The following is a 24,814-nucleotide window of genomic DNA, read 5'->3' on the forward strand; positions in this document are numbered from 1 at the left end:
ATCAAAAACTACCTTGACCAAAAACTTTAACCTGAAATTTGCACTATCATTTTCTATGTTCAGTGAACCGTAAAATTGGGGTCAAAACTCTAATTTGGCATTTAAATTAGAAAGATCATATCATAGGGCACATGTATACTAAGTTTCAAGTTGATTGGACTTCAACTTCATCAAAAACTACCTTGACCAAAAACTTTAACCTGAAGCCAAAAACTTTAACCTGAAATTTGCACTATCATTTTCTATGTTCAGTGAACCGTAAAATTGGGGTCAAAACTCTAATTTGGCATTTAAATTAGAAAGATCATATCATAGGGCACATGTATACTAAGTTTCAAGTTGATTGGACTTCAACTTCATCAAAAACTACCTTGACCAAAAACTTTAACCTGAAGCCAAAAACTTTAACCTGACATGGGACAGACGGACGAACGGACGAACGAACAGACGAACGAACAGACGGACGAACAGACCAGAAAACATAATGCCCCTACTACTATCGTAGACGGGGCATAAAAATAGAAAACTCTACAACGATTTATTTTCACAGATACTTTATTTCATGTTAAGTACTTTTTCATGTTAAGTACTTTTAAGCTGTTAACTATCAATATTTTCAAATTCGTCTTGGTGTGTTTTTCTTAAGAAAGAATCAGATGTGAAGAAATATTGTAAATCATGAGCAAAAGGAGGTAAAATTTAGTTTCCCCAATATTTTTTGAAGCCTCTCTAGGGTATGATAGGATATCTTCACAGATTTGATGTATACCAGGTTTTGTCTTCTGTCACTATGATACTCTGGATGTATAAGAATTTACTGCTTACCTGTGAATCTTCTCTCTCTGAACCAGGTGCTCTTGGATAAAATCCTAGTCCTAGTCCAGAATCTGATGTTATGCTGCTTGATGTACTACTAGATCTACCTTTACCTATAGGTTCAGGTAATGGACTACTTGTATGGCTAGGTATACTGCTTGATATACTACTGTTATTCTGTAAATCAAAGGAGTAACTTCGATAAGATCCTAAAATGGCCATTTCTGGCTAAAATTTGAAATAAGGATTAATTTACCAAAGCAAAATAGATCAAATCATCAAGCTACATAAATTTCTGAAGAAACAGACAGTTTTTGAGAAAATGCACAAATTTAACCTTACAACATCCTTATAACATGTATTTTCTTGATGATGTCAATAAAAGCACAAATCTATCACCAGGTCCGAGTACACAGTTATTTCGTAGTGCATTTCTTTTAGACAATAAATGAAAATTAAAAAAATCCAACCTGCGCTTTCTCAATAATATTTTTACAGTGTGTTGTACTACTTTTGGGACAAATTATATCAAAGTTATAGAAAACTTCATCAGCTCTAACTCAAAATATGGACAAAATTGTGTTAAGGGGGGCTTGAAATCTTTTGACAGCTTCCGAAGTGCTAATTTTTGACCTTTTTCAGCTGGACCTAATCACTACTTTACATTAATATTTATGACCCAAATTGTTTTAGTGTCATTTCACCCCCCAACTTGCTATATGAGGCATAAAACATAGAGAAATAAATTTGGAAGGGGTATAACAAAAATTGGCAAGTAACACACTGTCCACACTAAGGACTATATTCGTGGACAACGAAAATCAAAGGACGATAACTGTGTACTCGGACCACCAAAACAGAATGTCTTTCCACATTTCATGTTGGAATGAGGGAATCTCAAATCCAGTTACTTTTCCAAATGTATTTAATGACACAATTTTGAACATTGACATTTAAATTGATAGATTTTAACTTACACAATTATATGGTACACTATTAGCTCTTTCCTTTCCAATAGGATCTGGAAACTTCCACTGGCTTGAACCATTGAGATCCTATAAATAATTAAATATTCTTCAGTGTGCATTATGTAACTTCTGTTCAATTCAATTCAAATATTATTCAATGTCAATTTGTGTTAACTTCAAAGCTTAAATTATGAACTTCAGTCTTCAGTCAAGTGAAGTCCACACATTAACTGGACCGAATGTCTGCTAATGCATGGAAGACCTTTGGAATAACTGACAGTTACAGGATTTTTTAATTGAATTTTACCAGAGCTATAGATATATATACATACATAAGAAATATGAATATTAATGATAAAATAAGTTTATTCCACAGTTAACACTACCTATGCTTACCACTTTTTGATTAATTTGATTTCCCTCTGAGATAACACCATTACTACTTGTTGTTACTATGGTAATTGGGTTAATATTACTAATGGTAGGGGGAGGTAACACTGTCGAGACAAATTCAGCCAATGAATTCTCATTACTTGAACCTACATCTCTAGCTGTTGTTATTTCATCTGAAAATAAAAATATTTTGAAAATAATTTACTTAATCCAAGCAAAAGGTTAATTTGTAAAAGCAAAGAATACCACAATAATACAACTTAAATTCATTGTTATTATACTGTAAATTCAGAAATTATTGCGAGGTTTTTATCATTGCAAAAATTGCGATAGAGTTGTAAACCCAATAATTTAAACTCGCATTTTAAAATGTTTTATATGAAATAAGCAGGATTTTTCCCCAAAATAGTAAAAATTAAAATCGCATTGATGTCTAAAATGACAAAATTGCAATAATTTTTGAATTTACAATATTCATATGCATTAAAACAAAAGTAAGGAAATTAATTTAACTGTGAGCTATAATTTGCTCATTAATGATTTCTCTGCTGTATTTCAGTAAACAGAAAATTGATAAGGGTTGGGGTGGGATAATATTGAAATAGAAAAAGAATGTGACCAAGGACTTGAATCCCTGGCTCAATCTTGGAAATTTTCCAAGTTTAAAAAAAACACAACTCTTAAGTGGTAAATGACTCCTTGCCATAATTATAACTTTGTATGCGTGCTGGGTTTCTCAGCATTGTGTTTGAGTTTCATAATAGTTGGATCAGATAAACATAAGTTATAGTGCACAAGTTAGAAAGGGACATAACTAAAACAAGAATGTGTCTATAGTACACGGATGCCCCACTCGCACTATCATTTTCTATGTTCAGTGGACCATGAAATTGGGGTCAAAACTTTAATTTGGAATCAAAATTAGAAAAATCATATCATAGGGAACATGTGTACTAAGTTTCAAGTTGATGTAACTTTAACTTCATCAAAAACTACCTTGACCAAAAACTTTAACCTGAACGTCGCACTATCATTTTCTATGTTCAGTGGACCATGAAATTGGGATCAAAACTATAATTTGGCATTAAAATTAGAAAGATCATATCATGGGGAACATGTGTACTAAGTTTCAAGTTGATTGGACTTCAACTTCTTCAAAAACTACTTTGACCAAATACATTTAACCTGAAGCAAATGGACGGACGCACAGACGAACGGAGGCACAGACCAGAAAACATAATGCCCCTCTACTATCGTAGGTGGGGCATAAAAACAGTTGATGACATAAAGTCAAAATCTAAACTAAGATTGTGTGTTGTCAGTGTTCCAGCTAGGTTTTCAAAAGGGCAGGGTGCCAATCCTGAAAAAGGGCATTTAACGCGCGATATGATAATATGAAAAGGGCATATTTTAATAAAAGATGTTAATCAAACATTTGTGTTTATTCGTTGAATCACAGGTTATACAAGAACAACATCTTTAGCCCATATAGAACTCTGTCTTTCTACTTTTAAGGCTGAAAAACTTGTCAAGCAGCTTGTCACACAAGTTTTTTTATCATTGCTTGGCACAGTTGAACTTTATATGCAGTACGTTTTGAAAGGAGATCTGTTTCATACTGTTTCTATGGTCTACCACATTTTACCAGTTTCACCTTTCTACTTCTGCTGTGCTTGATGGCAATACAGCACAAAACAGCTGTGCTCAGTAAATTCACAATTTTAGGATATAAAGCAACAGTGAAAAATAATATCAAAAATAAAGAATACAGAAAAAGATGACCAAGGCACCCTACCAACACTGCTACTAAGACCCTCTTTAACTTTTCCCATAACTCAAAATAAATACCTAAACATATATATTCTTAAGCAAGAAGTATGGAGACACATTTTAGAATATGTAAATGGGTTACTCAATGCTAGGAAAAAAATCAGATTGAGTTATCTTTCTTTATTCGGGTGTGCTCCTTCTTTGGAGGATTATAAACAGTACGTAAATATGATGTAAATATGATCACAATATGGCGGCCGATTTTGTTATTTTCATATCAAAAATGAAGGCAGTCAATGACAAATACGTCTGAATTTTCTGTTTATTTTACAGAAAACAAGTAAAACAATGTCTTCAACGAGTTTATAATGGTTTTCCAACTTTCTGTCATTACGTTTCTTCCATGAAACTACGGTAAACATCGCAAATTGTGCCCAAGTTGTTGTATGCACATTTCTTCAAAGATAATTGCCGACTGACCGATTCTATTTGAACGAATTAATGTTGATGATCATTAATGACCCATCCGATAAACGGATTACCTATAACAACAGATTATGACACCAGTTGTAACCATTGATAAGCTTGGGGTGGTAAACAAAGTCATAATCTTTTCCCCAGGTAAAATTTAGTAATTAGCGTATCATATCAATACGCAAATTAATATGCAATCGATCTTCAAAGAAGGCAGGGGGCCCTGGAAACTGTAAAAAGGGCACAGGGCGCCACTCGGAAAAGGGCGGGCGCCGCGCCCTCTGAAAACGGCCTAGCTGGAACACTGGTTGTGATTTTAAAAAATTGTGTTTGAATTTTTATAAAATTTGCATGAAAGAGCAGAAACTATTTTTTTTTGGCCATTAATATCCAAATTAAAAACTCAAAACAGTGTGTGAGTGAATGAAAGTGGATGGACTTAAGGTTGGTCAAGGTTAATGGCCCCTATTGCCTTTGGGAGATTGGCATAAACAAATCTTTATATACCCCAAAAATAAAGGTAAATCAGTGTTTGAGCATCAGTTGAAGAGTATACTTGATTTTATCACAATGATACATACTCAGATTTCAAGCGATGGAAATGAACAAATACAAATAGCCACAAGTTTTATACGAAATAAATACAATGAATGGTTTTGAATAAATATTTTTTCAAGTTTTATAACTTAATTTCTCCTTCTCACTATAAATCATCACTTTGTGTATCAAATCATAGCAAATTAAAAGCAAACAATCCCCTCATAAACTAATGCCCTTATTCACCTAAATTGTTTACATTGTTTTCAGTATGTTACATAATGTTAATTTACAATTTAAATGCATAGCTTGGCAATTATTTGATTAACTGGCTTCCTTGAGAACTTTATTGCATGTAAACATGTGTGCAGGTAAACAATTTTCCTTGAATTTTATCCTAGCAGTATAGCCATTTTTAATTTTCTTAGGTCTAGGACTCCGATAGTCACAAAGGGGATCACTTTTTTTATCCACTTAAACCATCTGAGAGACACATGTATGTTTATGACAGACTGGGGCAAAATATCTTTTTTTAATTGCATAGTTCTTTAAAATTGTCAATAGATAGAAAATGCTTTATTTTCCAGCATGTAATCACAAGTTTTGGATTGAATGACCCACTAGATACAAGTTCAATTTATTCCCCAACTACACTTACTTATAATCAATAGTAAATTAAAGATTGCTAATAATTGAATTGTATACATGTACATCACAATATATATACATCACAATACATGTACTTGAAAGGTCATCATAACCATTATAAATCTACTTCCTGAATAAACAATAAAGTCACATATAAATAATAACAGTATGACCATTAATTCTACATTTCATGAAATCATGTTCCAAGCAATTGCAACGTATGTCAGACAAAGCCTTTTTATGCCAGAGCTATATGACAATAATACATAATGACTTCAAAACAATGAAATGAGAATAAAATATTGAAAGTGACATTTTCTGAACTGGTCTTATTTGCTTTCATCAATTCAGTCTATATTGCGAAGGAACTGATGCATTTAACATAAAAATAAGAAGATGTGGTATAATTGCAGGAAACTCTCCACCCTGGACCAATTGACATAAAAGTTTACAGCTATAGTTCACCGTACAATCTTCAACAATGAGCAAAACACATACCATATAGTGAGCTGTAAAATGTAAAATAATTCAAATAAGAAAACTAACAGCCTGAACGATGTACATTTTTTGGGGGTACCAAAAATGAAAGCCTTAAAGGCATACATACATTTGTATCTGTACTTACTTTCAACATGGGCAAAGGCACAGAAAGGTCCTCTAGGGCAGTGGTTAGTTTGTACCATGTCATTACATTTTGTTGATTTATAAATCTGAAATAGACATGTTAGACTTAGTATTCTTGTACACTCATGTACAATGTACACTGTGGCTAAAATATGACTTGCTTTTCAGTCTGTCGATGGTTGTGGGTAATAAATTGCAATAATTTTCTTCATAAAACCTTTGGTATCTTCTTAGGTATTAAGTTTATTAACTATAATTGGTTACTTTAAGGCATATATTCAAATTTGTATAGACAAGAATGTTACAGTAAGTTCTAAATTTATAACATGAGTATGAGCTTTTCCTTCAGAAACATTCAAGGGTCAGGTCCTTAGAAAAGGTTATTTCTGTAAAACTCGGCACAAGTTATTGAATATGTTTTTAAATCTGATGTATTGTAAATGTGGCTTTATTAATTTCCAAGAAACAATGCCTATTCAAATCAAATGATGAAAATTCTATGGCGAATACTGCATTTTGATTGTTGAACTCATAGTTTTTGTTTTTTCACAGAGCAAATTTAAGAAACAAGATTTTACCTCTGGGTGAAACTGTTGTTCTGTACGTGTATGACAGTAAGCACAGTTATCTCCATTTTCACACTGTGTTGGATCACTCCAATCATCTCCATGTTTAACATTAGGGCAAGGTGTAGACCTGCAAAACAATTAATTATAATTTCTTATATACAATGATACAGTCTCTGATATACATGTACTAGTATGGATTAATTATATTTCCCAATTATAACCAGTGATTTGCTGTTGTTGCAAAATGTTGTCTATTCAGATCAATAAAACATTTGTAAGGCTGTTTTTGCTGATTATATGATTTTCTTTGTATAAACTTTTACTGTAATCTCAACATAAATAGACACATGCAAACATGAAATACTGGTAACTATAATTTTATAATTTGTATTAGTGTATTTTCGTTGTGAAAATTCCCACTGAAGTTACATGTAGTTTAAATTTAAACTGCCTCAGTCTCAAGATCATCAATTGATCAAATATAAATTGATCCTTGTAAATGTCATCTTGAGGTTATAACACCAATCAGAATTATACAATAAATCAATTTTCAAGTTCATTTTCACAGCAAACATTTCTTAATTTTTTTAACAAATTCTATTTGAATTTCACCAGTAAGTTGAGAAAAACATAATTGCGCCAATATATACATGATATATATATATATATACCTATTTTTTTTTCTAGTTGCAAAAGAAAGTTTTTAAGTCAAGACCAAATACATCATGAAAAGATTTTCAAAATTTTACCACAGGTTTCACTGATCTAACCAAACCACAAAGCATAACCAAAATAAACAGCTGCACCATGATACATACGCCTGTCGCTTTCAATAACTTCTCAATGTCATATCAGTAATTCTTGAAAAAATTACAAATACAAACCATGCATAAAAGTTTCATGATATTACCAATGTTATTTCAACTGATTGGGCAGAGCTTTTGTTTTAATTTGCACAAGAACAGTCTATTTGAATATCAGTGTTACCAAACGCATATACAAAAGAACTAAGTGTATGATAAGAACCAATAACTGGACACTTCATTGATGAGTTTATCCCAAAACACCTGTCTATAGATGGACTGGTCTTAAATAAGGGACCATCACTCATAAACCCTGCCCAGTCAAGTGAAATAAAATCACATAATACCAAAAACGTAAAATCTAAAATTGATAAAAATCAAAAGGTAGCTTATGTCAATAAATATAAACAATTCAACAAAGTTTCTTGACGATTGGTGAGTGTTTTGGGAAAATCCCCCTCATCAAATGAAAAAAAAAAAAAAAAAACTTGCGAACTTAAAATTGAAAATAATCAAAAACGAATGGGAGCTTACATCAATAGATATTAACAATTCAACAAAGTTTCATACATTTATGAGTTAATGTGACATGTTGATGATGGACAGACGGGCAATGGTATACCATAATATGTCCTGTAAACGGGCATATAAATAATCCTCATTTAAAAAATGTTGGTTTGTTTCTGAATAGCACCATACAATATAATAAGACATTAACTTAGAGATCATACTGCTATCAATGCTTACAAAGTGATACCCCAAGCCCTAAAAATTTGGTTTATTATATAGGGAATCACTGAAGCATGACAGGAGCCCCCGCCCCCCTCCTTATGAAAAGTTCTGGATCAGACACTGTTCTTGGTGATTCAAAATGTACAATTGTATAGAAAGACAAGTGGTGAAATGTCATCCAAATAATTAGAAAAATAAACTAACTGAAAACAGTTAAGATGCAGATCTGTAAAGTCCCCTCAAGCTGGCAAAGTATAACCAGATGCTCCGCAGGGCACAGCTTTATACGACTGCAGAGGTTGAACCCTGAACGGTTGGGGCAAGTATGGACACAACATTCAAGCTGGATTTAGCTCTAAATTTGGATTGTGATTAAATAGTTGACACAGCATAGGTTTCTGACACAGAAATGAATATGGTCTAATGAATACAAAATTTTTTTTTGCCTTTGAGCAATTCACTATGCTGTTGAATATTAATCCTCTCAAAAAAATGTTTGAAGAAATTTTCTTTTTATTTATGAAATCTGAAATGAGAAAAATTTAACACCCCCCCCCCCCCATTTTTTTTTTCTCATCCCCCTTTCCCTTTTTCCAAAACTGATCTCAATTCAAATTTCTAATGGAGTTTGCAACAATAACTACTCATTTAAATACATCATAAAATATTAAAATGTAAAATAAAGTGCTTGTTATCACTGAATGGTAAAGATTGTTTTAATTTATCAGTTGGTAGTAACAGTGAATATACATTGTATATATGTTGTGTACAAGTTATCATTTTGTACAAAAATATTGTACAAATTATAATTTGTATTTTGACTTTGTACAAATTATAATTTGTACAAAACGTGCCTGTACAAATTACAATTTGTACAAAATTTGACCAAAATTCACTTATAACTTGTACAACAGTTTTAAATACGAATTTTGGTGAAAAATGCAATGATTAACACGATATATTGTATAAAACAATGATTTAAGTTGATTCAACTACTATTCTGGTCAAAGAAAGATAACTCCAATTGAAAATTTCTTGCTATTGCACAATATTGTGCAATTATATATTACTTGCTATTGCGCAATACTGTGCAATTGAAAATATTTGCTATTGCACAATACTGTGCAATTGAAGATTTCTTGCTATTGCGCAATACTGTGCAATTGAAAATTTCTTGCTATTACACAATACTGTGCAATTGAAGATTTCTTGCTATTGCTGAATACTGTGCAATTGAAAATTTCTTGCTATTGCACAATACTTAATATAATAATTTTGGATCCTGATTTGAACCAACTTGAAAACTGGGCCCATAATCAAAAATCTAAGTACATGTTTACATTCAGCATATAAAAAAGCCCAAGAATTCAATTTTTGTTAAGATCAAACTTAGTTTAATTTTTGACCCTTTGGACTTTAATGTATACCAATTTGAAAACCGGACCAAAAATTAAGAATCTACATACACAGTTAGATTTGGCATATCAAAGAACCCCAATTATTCAATTTTTGATGAAATCAAACAAAGTTTAATTTTGGACCCCGATTTAGACCAACTTGAAAACTGGGCCAATAATCAAAAATCTAAGTACATTTTTAGATTCAGCATATCAAAGAACCCCAAGGATTCAATTTTTGTTAAAATCAAACTAAGTTTAATTTTGGACCCTTTGGACCTTAATAAGACCAATATGAAAAATTAAGAATCTACATACACAGTTAGAATCGGCATATCAAAGAACCCCAATTATTCAATTTTTGATGAAATCAAACAAAGTTCAATTTTGGACCCTTTGGGCCCCTTATTCCTAAACTGTTGGGACTAAAACTCTCAAAATCAAACCCAACCTTCCTTTTATGGTCATAAACCTTGTGTTTAAATTTCATAGATTTCTATTTACTTATACTAAAGTTATGGTGCGAAAACCAAGAATACTGCTTATTTGGGCCCCTTTTTGGCCCCTAATTCCTAAACTGTTTGGACCTCAACTCCCAAAATCAATCCCAACCTTCCTTTTGTGGTCATGAACCTTGTGTTTAAATTTCATTGATTTCTATTAACTTATACTAAAGTTATTGTGCGAAAACCAAGAATAATGCTTATTTGGGCCCCTTTTTGGCCCCTAATTCCTTAACTGTTGGAACCAAAACTCCCAAAATCAATCCCAACCTTCCTTTTGTAGTCATAAACCTTGTGTAAAAATTTCATAGATTTCTATTTACTTAAACTTAAGTTATAGTGCGAAAACCAAGAATACTGCTTATTTGGGCCCCTTTTTGGCCCCTGATTCCTAAAATGTTGGGACCAAAACTCCCAAAATCAATCCCAACCTTCCTTATGTGGTCATAAACCTTGTGTTAAAATTTCATAGATTTCTATTCATTTTTACTAAAGTTAGAGTGCGAAAACTAAAAGTATTCGGACGACGACGATGCAATGTGATACCAATATACTACCAAAAAAATTTTCATTTTTTGCGGTCGTATAAAAACTCTCATACAATGCTGTATGATTGTAATAGTTTGATTCTAGATATGTAAATGTATGTACTCTTATTCTCCAGTGAACAATCATTCATTTTTTTTCTTATAAAAATAGCCAATTATTGTTTTGTAGTTGCAAACAATTCATCTTTCATTTTTGCTTCTTATTAAAATACAGTCAATTGTTTTGAAGGTGTTTTAGATTTGTTTATTTTACAATTTATCAAAAAGTGAAATATTTAGGTTAATTATGTTTTAATACATAAACAAACACAACCAAAGATTACTAAAAAGTATAATTATACATAAGTTATTATTTAAAGGTAAAGGTGCCTTCACAGGTAAAATCTTTCTGTCCAAATTCATATATCATTTATGACATTGTTCAGGTTCCTACAGGCATAGACAAAATTACATCTTGAGTCAGTCTGACTTTTTTGGCTAAAGTATAGTATCTAATTTATTCAAAAACCTAAAAGTGAATCTATTATCAAGGTCACAAATCAAGATCAGCGAAAGTTTATCAACTTATATCTTATTGTCCTTTGCCATGGTAAAAAATTTGGTCAACTCATACTTTGTAGAAAAAGATTTATAAACAAAACATACATGTAAGGGCAGTCTGCACCAAAAACTTTTTCAACTACTAGTCCAAGACCAATATTCTGACATTTTTCTTATTGCTCCAGACAAAGTTTTGCAAAAACTTACTAGTCCTAATGAAATTTTACTAGTCTGGGGCTTCGGACTAGTGGCTAACCGTGCAGACTGTAAGGGACCATTTCAAAAGACTCGTTTTCATTGCCTGAAAGGTTGAAATAAGTAATGGTGTGCCAGACACAATTTTTGATTTAGTGGATATATATTCTTTCCACGAAATAAACAAAATTAAATCCTCCACGGAAATTTCTGCTTCTACAGGTACAGTATGTCACTTTTCTAAAATCACATATTTCACAAATTATATAAGTGAATTGTGCAATAGACAATTTTTCATGTCAACATGTCCTCTTATTCACAATTACATGTATATAGAAATTACATGTACATTACCTGTATTTGAATAATTTCGGACTTCTTCTCCTATCTCTTGTATTATGATAAGAAGGACAGGCATAACCTTGTCTACATAATCTAGGTGGTCTTTTGCATTGCTCTGTTTTATAATTCTCAAGTACATAGTTGGTATCTGAAAAGAAAAAAAAGCTACTTTATTTTTTTATAAATAAGACACATGTTAGTCTTTAAGACTTGTATATCAACTCTGTACAAGCATGCTTTTTCTAAGTATTTAGAGAAGAGAATCTTGAGACAGGTTGGGGGGGGGGGGTCCTATCTAAAACGTGTTTCTATGACATTGGGAAAAGGTTGTTTCAAATGTGTGAGTTCTTTTCATATTAGAATCCCTTCCGTTGAAACTAGTTTATTTTCAACTGCACAGAACACTACTTTCAGAAAATGATTTTATTGTCCATTTGACAACTACCAACTACATGTACATGTAGAACAGCATCACTCATTCAATTTTGTTATTAACTACAAATAACGTATGAGCTATTTATAAACTACAGTAATGACTCAAAATTGCCTTACCATATCTCAGCATTTTAAAGCCCAAAACAGAAAAAGGTACTATTATCATAATAATGTATAAAATCATGTGTGTTTATTCAATTTACTGATGACATTATATATTATATACATGTACCAAGTAATTTTGTTTTGGCATAACACATTGGTTGTCTAGTATGTTTTCATATAAGTAGCTAAGGTTCAAAAGAAAAAAAACGTTTTATAAAAACTGCACTACAAAGCTTTCACTGCCAAGAACAAGTCTTGCACACATTTGTGCAAGGGAGGCTTTGTTAATTCTTATCATGCTGGTACAAACAAAGTATTATCCATTAAATAGGATTTATATTCTTATACATTTAATAACAAGAAAAATTTCTGGGTATGTAATAATCAAGTTACAAAGTGAAAATCTGAACTGAACGGGTTTTTTTATTATTATGGCAGAAATTCCATAATAAAGCTTAAACCTATTGAACAAATTTCATTGAAATAAAGAACGAAAAATAAATTTCACAATTTATTTTTATTTATTAACCATTCAAGAACAAACAAACAAAAAACTCAAAATTTGTGACTTATTAACAATCCTATACCACTGTCCAGAAGGAATTTCTCAACTATTTGAGTATGCATGGGAATCTTTCGCCATCATCAATTTTCACACCAAGAATCAATTTGGAATGTAGCATATAAATGTACAAACACATCACATCAGTTTTCATTGAAATCCTAATCAGTCAGGGGACTTACTTAAATGAGTGATTTTCTAAATCACTGATTCAAGTATCATTATGTTCACAAAGGTTGGAAGTAAGGGTTGTCTTTCTTTAATAATCACTTATTTAAGTACATGTAGTACACTTTTATCACTAGACTAAGTGATTTAATTTTATTGCAGTTTTAAATATAGAATACTAATGATCCAGGGACTAATTATGTTGCTAAAATTATCAGAACCAACATCTGTGTTGTCTAGGATGACCAGGTCATGTCAGGTGATGATATTGTACTGAATCTAGGATAATGACATAAAAATCACTTGTTTAAGTATCATACCTCAATTTCCTTAAAAAAAAATCACTACTTTAAGTATCATTATTCTAATAACCCCATCTAATTTCAACACCCCTCAAACAGTGAAATTTTTATCGCGAACAGTAGAATTTTATTACATAATCTGAAAGATGAAACCTTGAACCTTTCAGGAAAAATACTTCCACTGCTGGGAAAAATCTGTTAGGAAAGTATCAGTTCATTAAGTTAGACTCTTATTATAGCATGTTATCCACTAAAATAGATTTGCAACTTAATTATTGCACCAAAGACATAAACCTCTCTACTTAAAAGAAGCAAAAAGTTCTTTTTTTTTCAAATTTACTAATGAAAAGATATAATCTAAACCTATGTGTTTAAAATTTTGGTTTAACTACAAAATCACCATTATCACAATTTATGACAAAATTTCGAATTTGCTACTTAAATAAGTGATTTAAAAATCACTTATTCAAATAAGTCCTCTGACTGCTTATACAAACTGTTGTTTCTTCAAATTTTGGAACAAAAATAAGTTTTTTCCCCAATTGTTAATAGGACCCCAAATGAAATGCTTCTGAAGTACATGTCACATGTTGTGTATTTTTAGTTTCAATTTTACAAATAATGAATTAATATGTACATGTATGACTATGACATACATGTACATATTAAACACCAAGAAGACAAAAAAACCACACCAAGACCAGGTTAAGGGGGGGGACCCAGTGGATAATTTAATAGCAGATACATTGTCATGAGCTAGTTTAGCACAATGGACCAACTTAACAACTAAGGCATGACTGATCTGAAATTCTGAATTGATAATGCAGTTAATGTTGAAACAATATTTATGTCATTACCCAGCTCAGATCATTCAAATTGCATGAAAACAGAGTTTGTATTCACCTGTAGCTACATAAAAAGCAGTACAAGTCCTTACACTAACTATGTACAAATTATGAATGGAATAAAAATTTTGCATTTTAAGAAATCCAAATTAATCTTCCTTCTTTAATCTGTCATTGTTTTGTATTCCATAAAAAGATATTCTTTACTTAGTGGCTTAAGGCTGATTAAAATTTTTATAGGTTATGATATGCTAGACAAGGATAATTCCTCTCTGCATGCATGAATGCAGTTCTACTTACATTAGATTTAGCAAACAGTGATGTTGAAGTGAACATGCTTTTACTGCATAAACTTGATGACATAATGAATGCACATTTATGTTACTAATTAAAATCAGGATTATAAACAAAATTTATCCTTTTCTGAATATTGTCCAATGTACCACAAAACGAGGTCAAGTCGGATGAAACCTGTCAGTCGGACATAAACATACATTGTACACCTTACAAATTTTCTGGTCACCATATTAATAAAGTTGACATATAGATTCTTGTACATGTATCTGAGATATGGACTTGTCCACTTTACTTTTAGCCTTGATCACTGAGTGATCCATGGAATAAGGTTGAGGTTAGGTCAACCTTTTCATGATAGACATGTCAACCTTGCAAGGAACCTACATGTATATTCTAAATCTAGTTATATAATTTCTCTTAATAAGCATTGATAAGCAACCTTTTACTTACAAAATAAATGGGAAAATGTGTTCATTGAACACAAATGATGCCCCCTATGCTGCAGACATGTATAATGTTATATAGGGATATAACTCAAGAACCTTAAAAGTGACTTTACCCAAATTTTTAATTGATCTGAGTTTTATAGTACATTATCATAAGCAGTGTGTATACCTTTCATAAAATTAGGTTGAGGCAAATTAAAGGTAGAGAGCAAAAAAAAAAATCAGCAATTTTTCCATTTGTAAAGGGGCATAACTCCAAAAAACAGTAAAAGTGACGGCACGCCACAAAAATTCAAAATGTATCTGTGTTTTGTGGTGATAAGAAATGTGTGCAAGTTTCATTACATTTGGTTAACTAAAGGCAAACTATAGTTAAAGAGCAGAAACCAATTTTGTACTTACAGATCACTAGACAAGGGTAAAACTTCATGCATTAAAATGTGAAAATGGAGCCAAGGACAATGGACATATTGCAGACAGAAATTTTGAATCAAAAGGTGCACATAAGGTATGAAACATCCAGTTCAACCTCCTGAAATATAAAGCTTTTAATAAACAGTTTACAGCTTCACAGTTGGTGTAAGGTAAAACCCATGTGCCATTTTCATGCATGGCAGGCAACAAAAATTGTTTCATTAAAACTTACCATTCCATCTAGGATCTTCAGCTAAAATTTTATCCTTTTCTAAACTACTTGGTGTTCCTGATATAGAACTAGCATTGGAACTCTTATCACAACTAATATTTATGGTATCAATAGCTTGTAATTCTCGAACATCATAAATGGGTGGCCTCAAATCATGGGCACCATGTGCAAAGGCACAATGAGGGCCATTCTTAACACAATTTCCTTTGCTATCTGTCTCATAAACACATGTACCAGTCTTGTAATACCGAAGATGATAACGTCTTTCTGTATCTCCTGCAGTTCTGTGTAAGTATGGGCAACTGTAAAATATAATATAAACATATATTAATTAAAATAAATTAATTAATAGTCATGTTTGAAGTTAACCAAATTTCAACAAGACAAAAGTTTCTATTCTACAGGCACATTGCCCAAATAGACAGTTGTGTGCATGATCTGTATGACTGAGTATAAATATGTATAAACATATAAATTAAATGCAACCAAAATATATAATGCACACATATGACTAACCTTTTAAAATATTGCAAAGAACTATGCAAAAGAAGCATGTGTGATTTAAGATCAGTTATTGATAATTACCTATCTGTCATAATGTCCCTGTAGGCAATTTGCAAGCAAAAATCTCACTATTATATTCCCTCTTCCAAATGCATTCTTTTTTAGTTTACACTAATTAAACATAATCCTCATCAACAGAAAGACCTGATTACAATGATCACCATTTCCTTTATATTGATTCTGAACTTGTAAACACTTTCTATAAATAAAATCTGGGTCAAGGCCAAGAAAAATTCTTCCAAATAACATCTACGCATGTCTTTTGTAACCAGCTGATTCAGTAATTTATTGTGTTATATCAAAACTAAGTCAATCACATTCTTTTAATCATGACAACTTATTTCTTGAATCATATATATTTGTAAATACAAATTCAGCTCTTGCAAAATCAATCTGAAACTTTTCATTCATTTAAAAATAAAGATCTGCTATTTTAACAAAGGATGCAATCTGATATTCTAATTCTCACTAAAGTTCATTCAATTTAAAGGGGAATCTCATACACAAATTTTGCATTAATAACAGTCTTAAAAGGTCAGACTAATACCATACCCTACTAAAGTCAATTAATTGTTCATTCAATAGATTATGGGTTAGTTTACAAACAATGACGGAGATGTAAATAGACGTCCGCCATATTTGTTTACAACATGTTATGCCATAATTAAAACATTTTAATGCTGAATAAGCGGTTTGCAACTTCGTGCACTTGCTATAAAATTTACCGGTTTCGAAGAATGGATCAACTTATATAGCTGTCATGTTTTGATTCTTAACTTAAGAAAGTAAAAGCAGGTTGAGAATTTCCCCCTGGGTTTCCCACCAAAATTTAAACATTTCGATATTTGACAGTTCTCTATATTTACTTACTCGTCACCATCTGGACAGGCTCCATTTGTCTCGTCATATTTTGTACAGTAGACATCAGGACTGTAATTGAACGTTCCATCGCGTTTTCGAACAGGTCTTCGTCTTCGTTGATTTAGAAAATGCCAATGGAAACAAGTAAAGGGTCGGTGTTGAGTGCATTTGTGTTGCAGAAAAAGAGGACATTGCTGTGTTCGAAATTCCTTCAAATACCTGCAATATATCGAAGACATTTTAACCATTTACAGATAAACAGAAAGCCACACTAGCTGTCAGTATTGAGATATGAATCATTTACTCACAAATAATGCTGTGGTTTCTCAGTTTGAGCAGCAACCACCGGGCTTTCAGACGGCATTTTAGTTGTCAATAATGTTTTAATGCGCATTCATTCTGACGCAGATTCGCAAATTTAAGGCTTTTTCGATTGGATGATTCAAGACACGTGCTAAAAGTTATTGTTTTTATGCGCGCACCTGTCAAACTGAGAAAGTAAATAAACAAACGTGCTTAACGGAATCAAGCCTAAATGAGTTAAAAAAGATGAACTTGCAATATCTTTAAACGCATATTTAAATACTGAACGCCCTATTTACCCTTTACTTTGTTTATACTTAGTTTGATCCGGTGGAAGCCTTCCATGATTTGTATAGAAGTATATGTAATTCATTCAAATAAAAAAATGCTGACTGTCAAATCCTTAGCATATGGACTATATAGTAAAAAATATCGGGCATGGAACAACTGCAAAAACTGAAATGAAATATTAAAAAATAAAGTACCATGGTTATACACGTGAAGAAAGTGTGTCCCATTCTAATTTGCAACAAAAAAGTTAGTGTCCCATATGTTACTTTACGCGTACAGTATATAATATACTGTCCTTCCAAACCAATGTGCGAGACAAACACATCATTCAAATAATACTGGCGTGTGGTTTTACTATTGTTGAAGCCTACCAGGTCACACAGTTTACAAGTCTAGTAACTTGATATTGTACCATATGACTATAGACATCAGTTTGCCAATATCTTTCAAAATATTTAATATTTTAATCAATATATCAGTGTAACATATACATGATATATCATTTTAAGTCTTGAAACTTCTTTGGCAAACGGGCGAATACGTCTTCATCTGTCTATTGTTCAACATTGGAAACTTTCTACAACTGAAGTGCCCTCCTTTTTGGAATCTGTATCAAAATCTGTGTAATAAGCTTCAATAATTAAATCTGTATACGGTCATTCTTTGTCAGCAGTATTTGTTTTCTATTTGGGTAGAACTGCGTGTGTTTGATTGCTTTGAATCACCTTGTTGGTTAAGATAGTAACTAGTGCTATTAAAATAATGCATAATTTTAACCCGATGATTTTTCTTTTCTGTATTTTTTTGTGTGAACCTGCAACAGGAGGCAACTGCCTTCATGCCTCTATGTAATTTACGGCTGAGGAGTTCCAAGAGTAGAACTAATATACCTAAATCTAGGAAAGGATCGACATGTATTGCTGTTTATATTTTAAGTACTGTTGATTTTGAAGATAAATTGAATTTTGGTGGTTCTTTACTGAATTTTGGGTTTTAACTGTGATTCGATCATTACAGTAACGGAAAAAAATTGCTGTTAAAGAAGCGCAATTGGTACCCATAGGAGTGCATTCTTTTGTTTCTCGATTTCGCGTTTTCGCTTTCTCGCTTTTTCGATTTCTCTTTTTCCGATTTCACGTTTGCAAATTAAAAGGAGAAAAAGTGAAAACACGAAAAGAGGAAATGTCCGCATCCGGTCACCATTAGTTTGTGCTTGTGTTAGAAGTTTTCAGTTTTTTTCTGCATAAAATTGGTCCAAAACTTTTGATACTCAACTGCCTCTCCTTTAAGGGTCGGTAATTCACGTCCCTGGTCACTATTATTTTGCCTGTCCCAAGTGAGGAGCCTGTAATTCAGTGGTTTTACTTTGTTGCTGTATATCATATTTGTCTTTCGTTTATTGTTTTGTAAATAAATCAGTTCGTTATTTGTTTAGTTGTATTGCTTTATGTCATTTCAGGACCTTTTAAAGTTTACTATGGGGTATGGGTTTTGTTTTGTTGTTGAAGGCCGTATGATGACCTATAGATGTTTTAAACTTCTACGTCTACGTCATTTGGTCTCTAGTGGAAAGCTGTCTCACTGGCAATCATACATCATCTCCTCATTTTATATCGCTGCTCTGCTTGTAATCATTAAACTGTATGGGTCGGAACGACACGAATTGCCCCGCTCGCAAAAAAAGTCATTTTAGGATTGGAAATTCAGTGTAACTGTTATTTGTATGACATTTTCAATGTCCTAAAATCAGGAACCAAACGTAAACTCGATCTGTAACTCAGAATGGTAGACTCTTATACTAAAATAAGCTCGAAATGTGAAGGCGTTAGAAAAGTCCGTTTAACTGTTGCAGAATGACGAATAATATAAGGATAATTAACAATCTGTTTAGCCCTGAAAATCAACTAATATGGTTATGAGAAAGAATGACTCAAATCACTTCAAATGATTACGGTCACCTCCACGAATTGGTTAAAGGTCAAATATATGTTCACCGATCTGACTAATTATCGTATTTGATAAACAACATTTTATAACGTAAATGTAAATTTGAAAAAAGAGTCTAAAATAAACATTTTATAATGCATGGGCTCGTTAATATGTATCAACATTTTGGTGTACATTTTAGTCAAGACGCCATCTAATCGATGTGATATCTGAAAACTGCCGATGGCCATCTGAAAGGAACATAAGAAGAGATATGAATAGCGAATTCGTGCACTGGGATTTGTCTGGTTCTGTTTGATTTCATAATCATAGGTTAAAATAAAATCGAGATTTGAAACGAGGGATGTGCCTAAAAGACAACAACACGACAAAAGAGCCAAAAAAATGAAGGTCACCAATGGGTCTTCAGCACATCGAGAAAATACCCCAACCGAAGGCGGGCTTCAGCTGGCCCCTAAATGAAAATGTATACTATTTCAGTGATAATGGACGCCATGTACTAAACTCCAAAACATATAGATAAACAAAAAGTCATGGAAGATCTCAATCCTCCCCTATACCTCTAGCCACTGTAGAAAAACAAAAAACACACAGCAATATGCACAGCAAAACTCGGTTTAAAAGAAATCCGAGTCCGATGTCAGAATAGGTAACAAAAGAAACTAGGCAAAATGACAATAATACATAGATTAACAAAGGACTACTAGCAGTTACTGACATGCTAGCTCTAGACCTCAGTTAACCTGATTAAAAGATTATGTTTTCATCATAAGAAAACCAAGCACAATCTTCCCCGATAGGGGTTAGTATCATACCATCATAAAATATATGAGAAGAAAATAACCCGTAGCATGCCAACAACTGGTTTACGAATACATATGTTTATATCCGATGCAAAGACTCTATGAGTGAATCAATATTAATACCAAAATACGCCATCTTCAATGTCCTTACAACAGTATCGTAACTATATCCCTTCGTAATAAGTCTGTTGAAAGGTTTTGTAAGCTTTTGGGGTGAATGCCGACAGTTTTGTGCTTTATAAAGAGTATTACCATAAGAGATTGGATGTGAAATACCTTCACGTATGATACAAAAACAAGTCTGCTATTAAAGGGGTGCAACTGTTGCCCATAGGAATACATACAACCTGTCGACAAACTGTTTTGCCTAAACGTAAAAAAATAGTATCAAGGAGAAAATTAACAGCTTCGATCATCTCATCACATCTCCAATAAGTAAACTAGCATATTTACCTTTCTCATTAGAGAATAAGGCTTTTAATAAGTTACAGTCAATATATTTGCATTCAGATTTACCAAACGACCATTTAATAATATAGGAACACTTTTGTTTGTTAAAATTGTTTGAAAGTGTAGTGTAATGAGTTGAAAAGTAAAAACTGTCAACAGAATCAAAAGAACCACCAAAAGCACGTAATCTATCGAAATCATCCAAAGACTTTTTACACTTCGAAATAGTTAATTCTACTATGTTCATATATTTTATTACAAAAGTTTATGATAAGTTCTTTGATAGTAGTTAATGAACTATAGTTAAAAGCACTGACAGATTAGTTGTAGAACACTTACAAGAGGCCGAGATGAACCGATATTTGACGGGTTTGTTTTGTCTGTGTAGTTAAGGTAACCAATACATAGAAGGGACCTTCAAATGTTCGAAAGAAGTCTATAGCTGTGATGTGGTTACGACATGTTTGTTTTCTGTATAACTATCGGTGGAGCGCACGGACTTAAATGTAGATGAATTTGGAATTTCACTCTTAATAGAACAATGTCTGTGTATTATTTACGGCACATCGCCACCACATTATTGGCTGCTCTGTCGGCCGGTTTAAACACAAACCGCTTTGAAAGATCTTGAAGATTATGCATTTGCGTTTTATCAACATAACATACCAAAAATCATTGTATATATAAAAAACAAAAAAACATTCAATAAATTTATATACAGCTAAAAAGAATTTTCCCCATCATGCTTGTGTCAGATTGACAACAAAACTCCAAAAGGGTGGGTGGGAGTAAATTCCCTACAACAACCATGACTCCTTCTAACAGATACATCAGGTGGTTTAAAAATAAAGTTTCGGTCTTCACAAATTGAAACAATCTGTAATGGTACAGTTCCTCAGACTATTCACCACTAGAGGAATATGGTTTTCAATTTGAATCCACTAGAACAAAAACTAATTGAAGAATTTCGGTCAAAATTTAAACTAGTGTTCCATCTAAAAAAAGTTTAATTTTCTCATTCTCTATCAATTACCCAGAAACGTATACTATATTTTTTTATGATATGTCTGGTTTATATAAATACTTTTTTTTCTGATTTTGTCGTTTGTTCGGAAGAACTTTGAATGGAAATGTAAACATATTTCCATGACGTTGGTAAATTTTCTTAAAATTACAGGTATACAACTATTAAAAGTAAAAAGCGGAAATGTCTTGCCAATTTTGTTCATGTGTATCAAAGTTAAAATGTCCATATAATGTTGCAGCGCAAATGTCACTTAGAAATACAGGTGAAAAAGCGCAAATGTCCTCCTGCATCAGTCTGGTCACGCCCAAGATAATGCGTTGCCCGATTTTTCACGATACATTTTAATAAAAAATCAACAAAATTAAAAGTTTTTGAAATAAAAAAAAATATCAAGGGAAAAACCTTTTATGTCACTGTACTGACTGACACACATAAGATTCAGTTTCAAATATATCATTATTTATTTGAATGTGATCATTATAGGTACAAAACGTGTTGTTCTTTTTCCCATAGACTTGTGTTGCACCTTTTTGTGTTTTCTCCTAAAGTACTGCATATTTTCTAAATCTTAGAAGTTGAATGACATTGGTTTTTTTTGGGAAAAGGGGGGGGGGTCCGCGTTAAAATACTTTGAAAATACAGCAGGTTTTTTTTTTTATAGATTTTGAAATATTAATTAGATTTACAATCTATTGTATTCACTATCCAATACCGAGTCTTTCACGATCCAATCGCAATGCTTTGACCGCCCGTTATATAAATATTCTTTCACGATTGTTTTTCTCGATATAACGAATGACAGCCGTGAATACGCACTGAAAAAAATATCTAGTCAGAATGACTAGTCTGTCTAATAATCTCAGATAGATGTCTAGTAGATAATCATGATAATATCGATATGATTAACATAGCCAAAACACTATACCAAAAATAAAAAATAAAAACAACAGCAGCCACACTAAACTATGTGAATTACCTGGTTTTTTTTTTCTTCCTAAAAACCAAAAGTCTTAGACTGAATCTATATTTTGCTTTGAGACCACACTGTTGTCAAAAATATAGGTTTAATAAAAATTGCGTTTCATATTAAGAAAGGGTCCGTGATCGGCGAATATCATTTGCCTCACTTTTAAAAGAGGCTAGTTATGACCCTGCTTTACTGATATGTTTTCATATATTAAACAGTATTGACTTTTTGTTTTTGTAAGTATTTAATGTATGAAGTTTTGAATACAAAAAGATTGACTTCCAGCTTCCAGAGGATGATGATTAATTTGGATTACATTGTAAATGATGACTTGACTTAAAAATTGTGTATTTTCAGATGTTATAATAAGAATGATGAAAATAAATAATCAGTCCCTTGTTTTAGTGAAAATATGTCCTTATAGCCCTTTGGAATATAAAATGATCGTTCCCTCAACAAAATACTGATGCGTAATCCTTGTTTATGCTTTAAAAGGTAAGAGATGTAGACTTTCTCATAGACTTCTCTTAAACTGAGTTTTACTGTGCGCATTGTTGTTTTTTTTTTTCTACATTGGCTAGAGGTATAGGGGGAGGGTTGAAATCTAAAAGAAAAAGCATGTTTAACCCCGCCGTATTTTTGCGCCTGTCCCAAAAAAAAAGCCTCTGGCCTTTGTTAGTCTTGTATGATTTTTAATTTTAGTTTCTTGTGTATAATTCGGAGTTTAGTATGACGTTCATTATCACTGAACTAGTCTACTTAAAATTGAGAATGGAAATGGGGAATGTGTCAAAGCGACAACAACCCGACCATAGAGCAGACAAATATATTTGTTTAGTGGCCAGCTGATGGACTCCTCCGGGTGCGGGAGATTCTCGCTGCTTTGAAGACCACTTGGTGGCCCGCTTCGGCTCAGGTTGTCTGCTCTATGGCCGGGTTGTTGTCTCTTTTGTTTTATTTTTCATGTTAACGCAATCATAGGTTTTAACGTTGTTTTCAATTTAGACATGTTTATATCTTTTCTTTTGGTCTTGCATTATATTTGCCTTTGGGTTTATATGATCCATTCATCCTATTTCTACTCTTTAAATTCAAGAGTCTATCCTAAATTGAGGTAAAATTATTTGGCCTTCCCGATACCGTTTCGATTCTTAACATCACTGAAGAGACACAATTGTCGAAATCCGGATATGATGTACTACTTTTTGCACCTCGGTTTGTTTGCGGTCTACCATCTTTTTGCAAGTTTATTGTTTTCTGTTTGGTATTAAATTAATGATTTTAACATATTCATTTTGTTACATCTGGTGATCCGTTTATTGATCTTTATTAACAATTGCTAGTCAAATACATGAACGTTGATTTCAATTTAGACTTGTATACTATATATACGTAACAATGTTTATACAAGCAAAAAACAATAAACTTGCGGAAAAGATTGTAGACCGCAAACAAAAGGTGCTAGTACACCATATCCGGATTTTGACAAATGTATACATATATATTGTAGACCGCATTGCTTGAACGTTGTTTTCAATTGAGACTTAAGTTATTTATATTTATTCAGCGGAAAGGAACATCATCGAGGCGAGTTTGTGACTGAACTTTTTATTTTTAAAATGTTGGCGAGTTGAAGAGATGGGGCGAGTTTGTTGTAGGGCGAGATGTCCTTTTTCTGTCTTTGTTAATCCGTAGTTTCAATCACACTCTTCTAACTTTACAAAGGTTGGAAGTAAATTAAATTTATAATTTCAAGAATAAAGAATATTTCTACAGTCATTTAAGAGGAGTTGTGCTTACAAGACCTATTGCAACACATTGTGAAATTTAAACTAAGCAACATCAATTATCTCCCTTGAAAAAAAATCTGACCAGAAATATCCTCATGCACATCTTATATTTGTGCAAAACAACTGTGTAAAGTGTCATCAATCAA

The 24,814-nt window shown here is 32.3% G+C and overlaps 1 protein-coding gene across 6 annotated transcripts in view; it reads right to left on the reverse strand.

The window, feature by feature from the left end:
• Positions 1-17,486, reverse strand: part of LOC143046017 (putative E3 ubiquitin-protein ligase UNKL) — a 32,946-nt gene extending 15,460 nt beyond the window's left edge. For 2 of the 6 annotated variants that reach the window (XM_076218956.1, XM_076218955.1), the window contains exons 1-9: positions 17,399-17,486; positions 17,100-17,309; positions 15,666-15,967; positions 11,872-12,007; positions 6,809-6,926; positions 6,232-6,316; positions 2,181-2,350; positions 1,794-1,871; positions 826-993 (exon numbers count right to left, since the gene is read on the reverse strand). In XM_076218956.1, the coding sequence (XP_076075071.1) occupies positions 826-993; positions 1,794-1,871; positions 2,181-2,350; positions 6,232-6,316; positions 6,809-6,926; positions 11,872-12,007; positions 15,666-15,967; positions 17,100-17,309; positions 17,399-17,484 (1,353 nt within the window). In that variant the 5' untranslated portion in view covers positions 17,485-17,486. Of the gene's footprint in view, positions 1-825; positions 1,045-1,793; positions 1,872-2,180; positions 2,351-6,231; positions 6,317-6,808; positions 6,927-11,871; positions 12,008-15,665; positions 15,968-16,250; positions 16,392-17,099; positions 17,310-17,398 lie in introns of those variants that run through there. The other 4 variants (XM_076218954.1, XM_076218953.1, XM_076218957.1 and 1 more) reach the window with 3 other exon arrangements.
• Between the last annotated feature and the right edge of the window lie 7,328 nt (positions 17,487-24,814).

This window comes from Mytilus galloprovincialis, chromosome 9 (genome assembly GCF_965363235.1).
Source record: "Mytilus galloprovincialis chromosome 9, xbMytGall1.hap1.1, whole genome shotgun sequence".
Classification (NCBI taxonomy): Eukaryota; Metazoa; Mollusca; class Bivalvia; order Mytilida; family Mytilidae; genus Mytilus; species Mytilus galloprovincialis.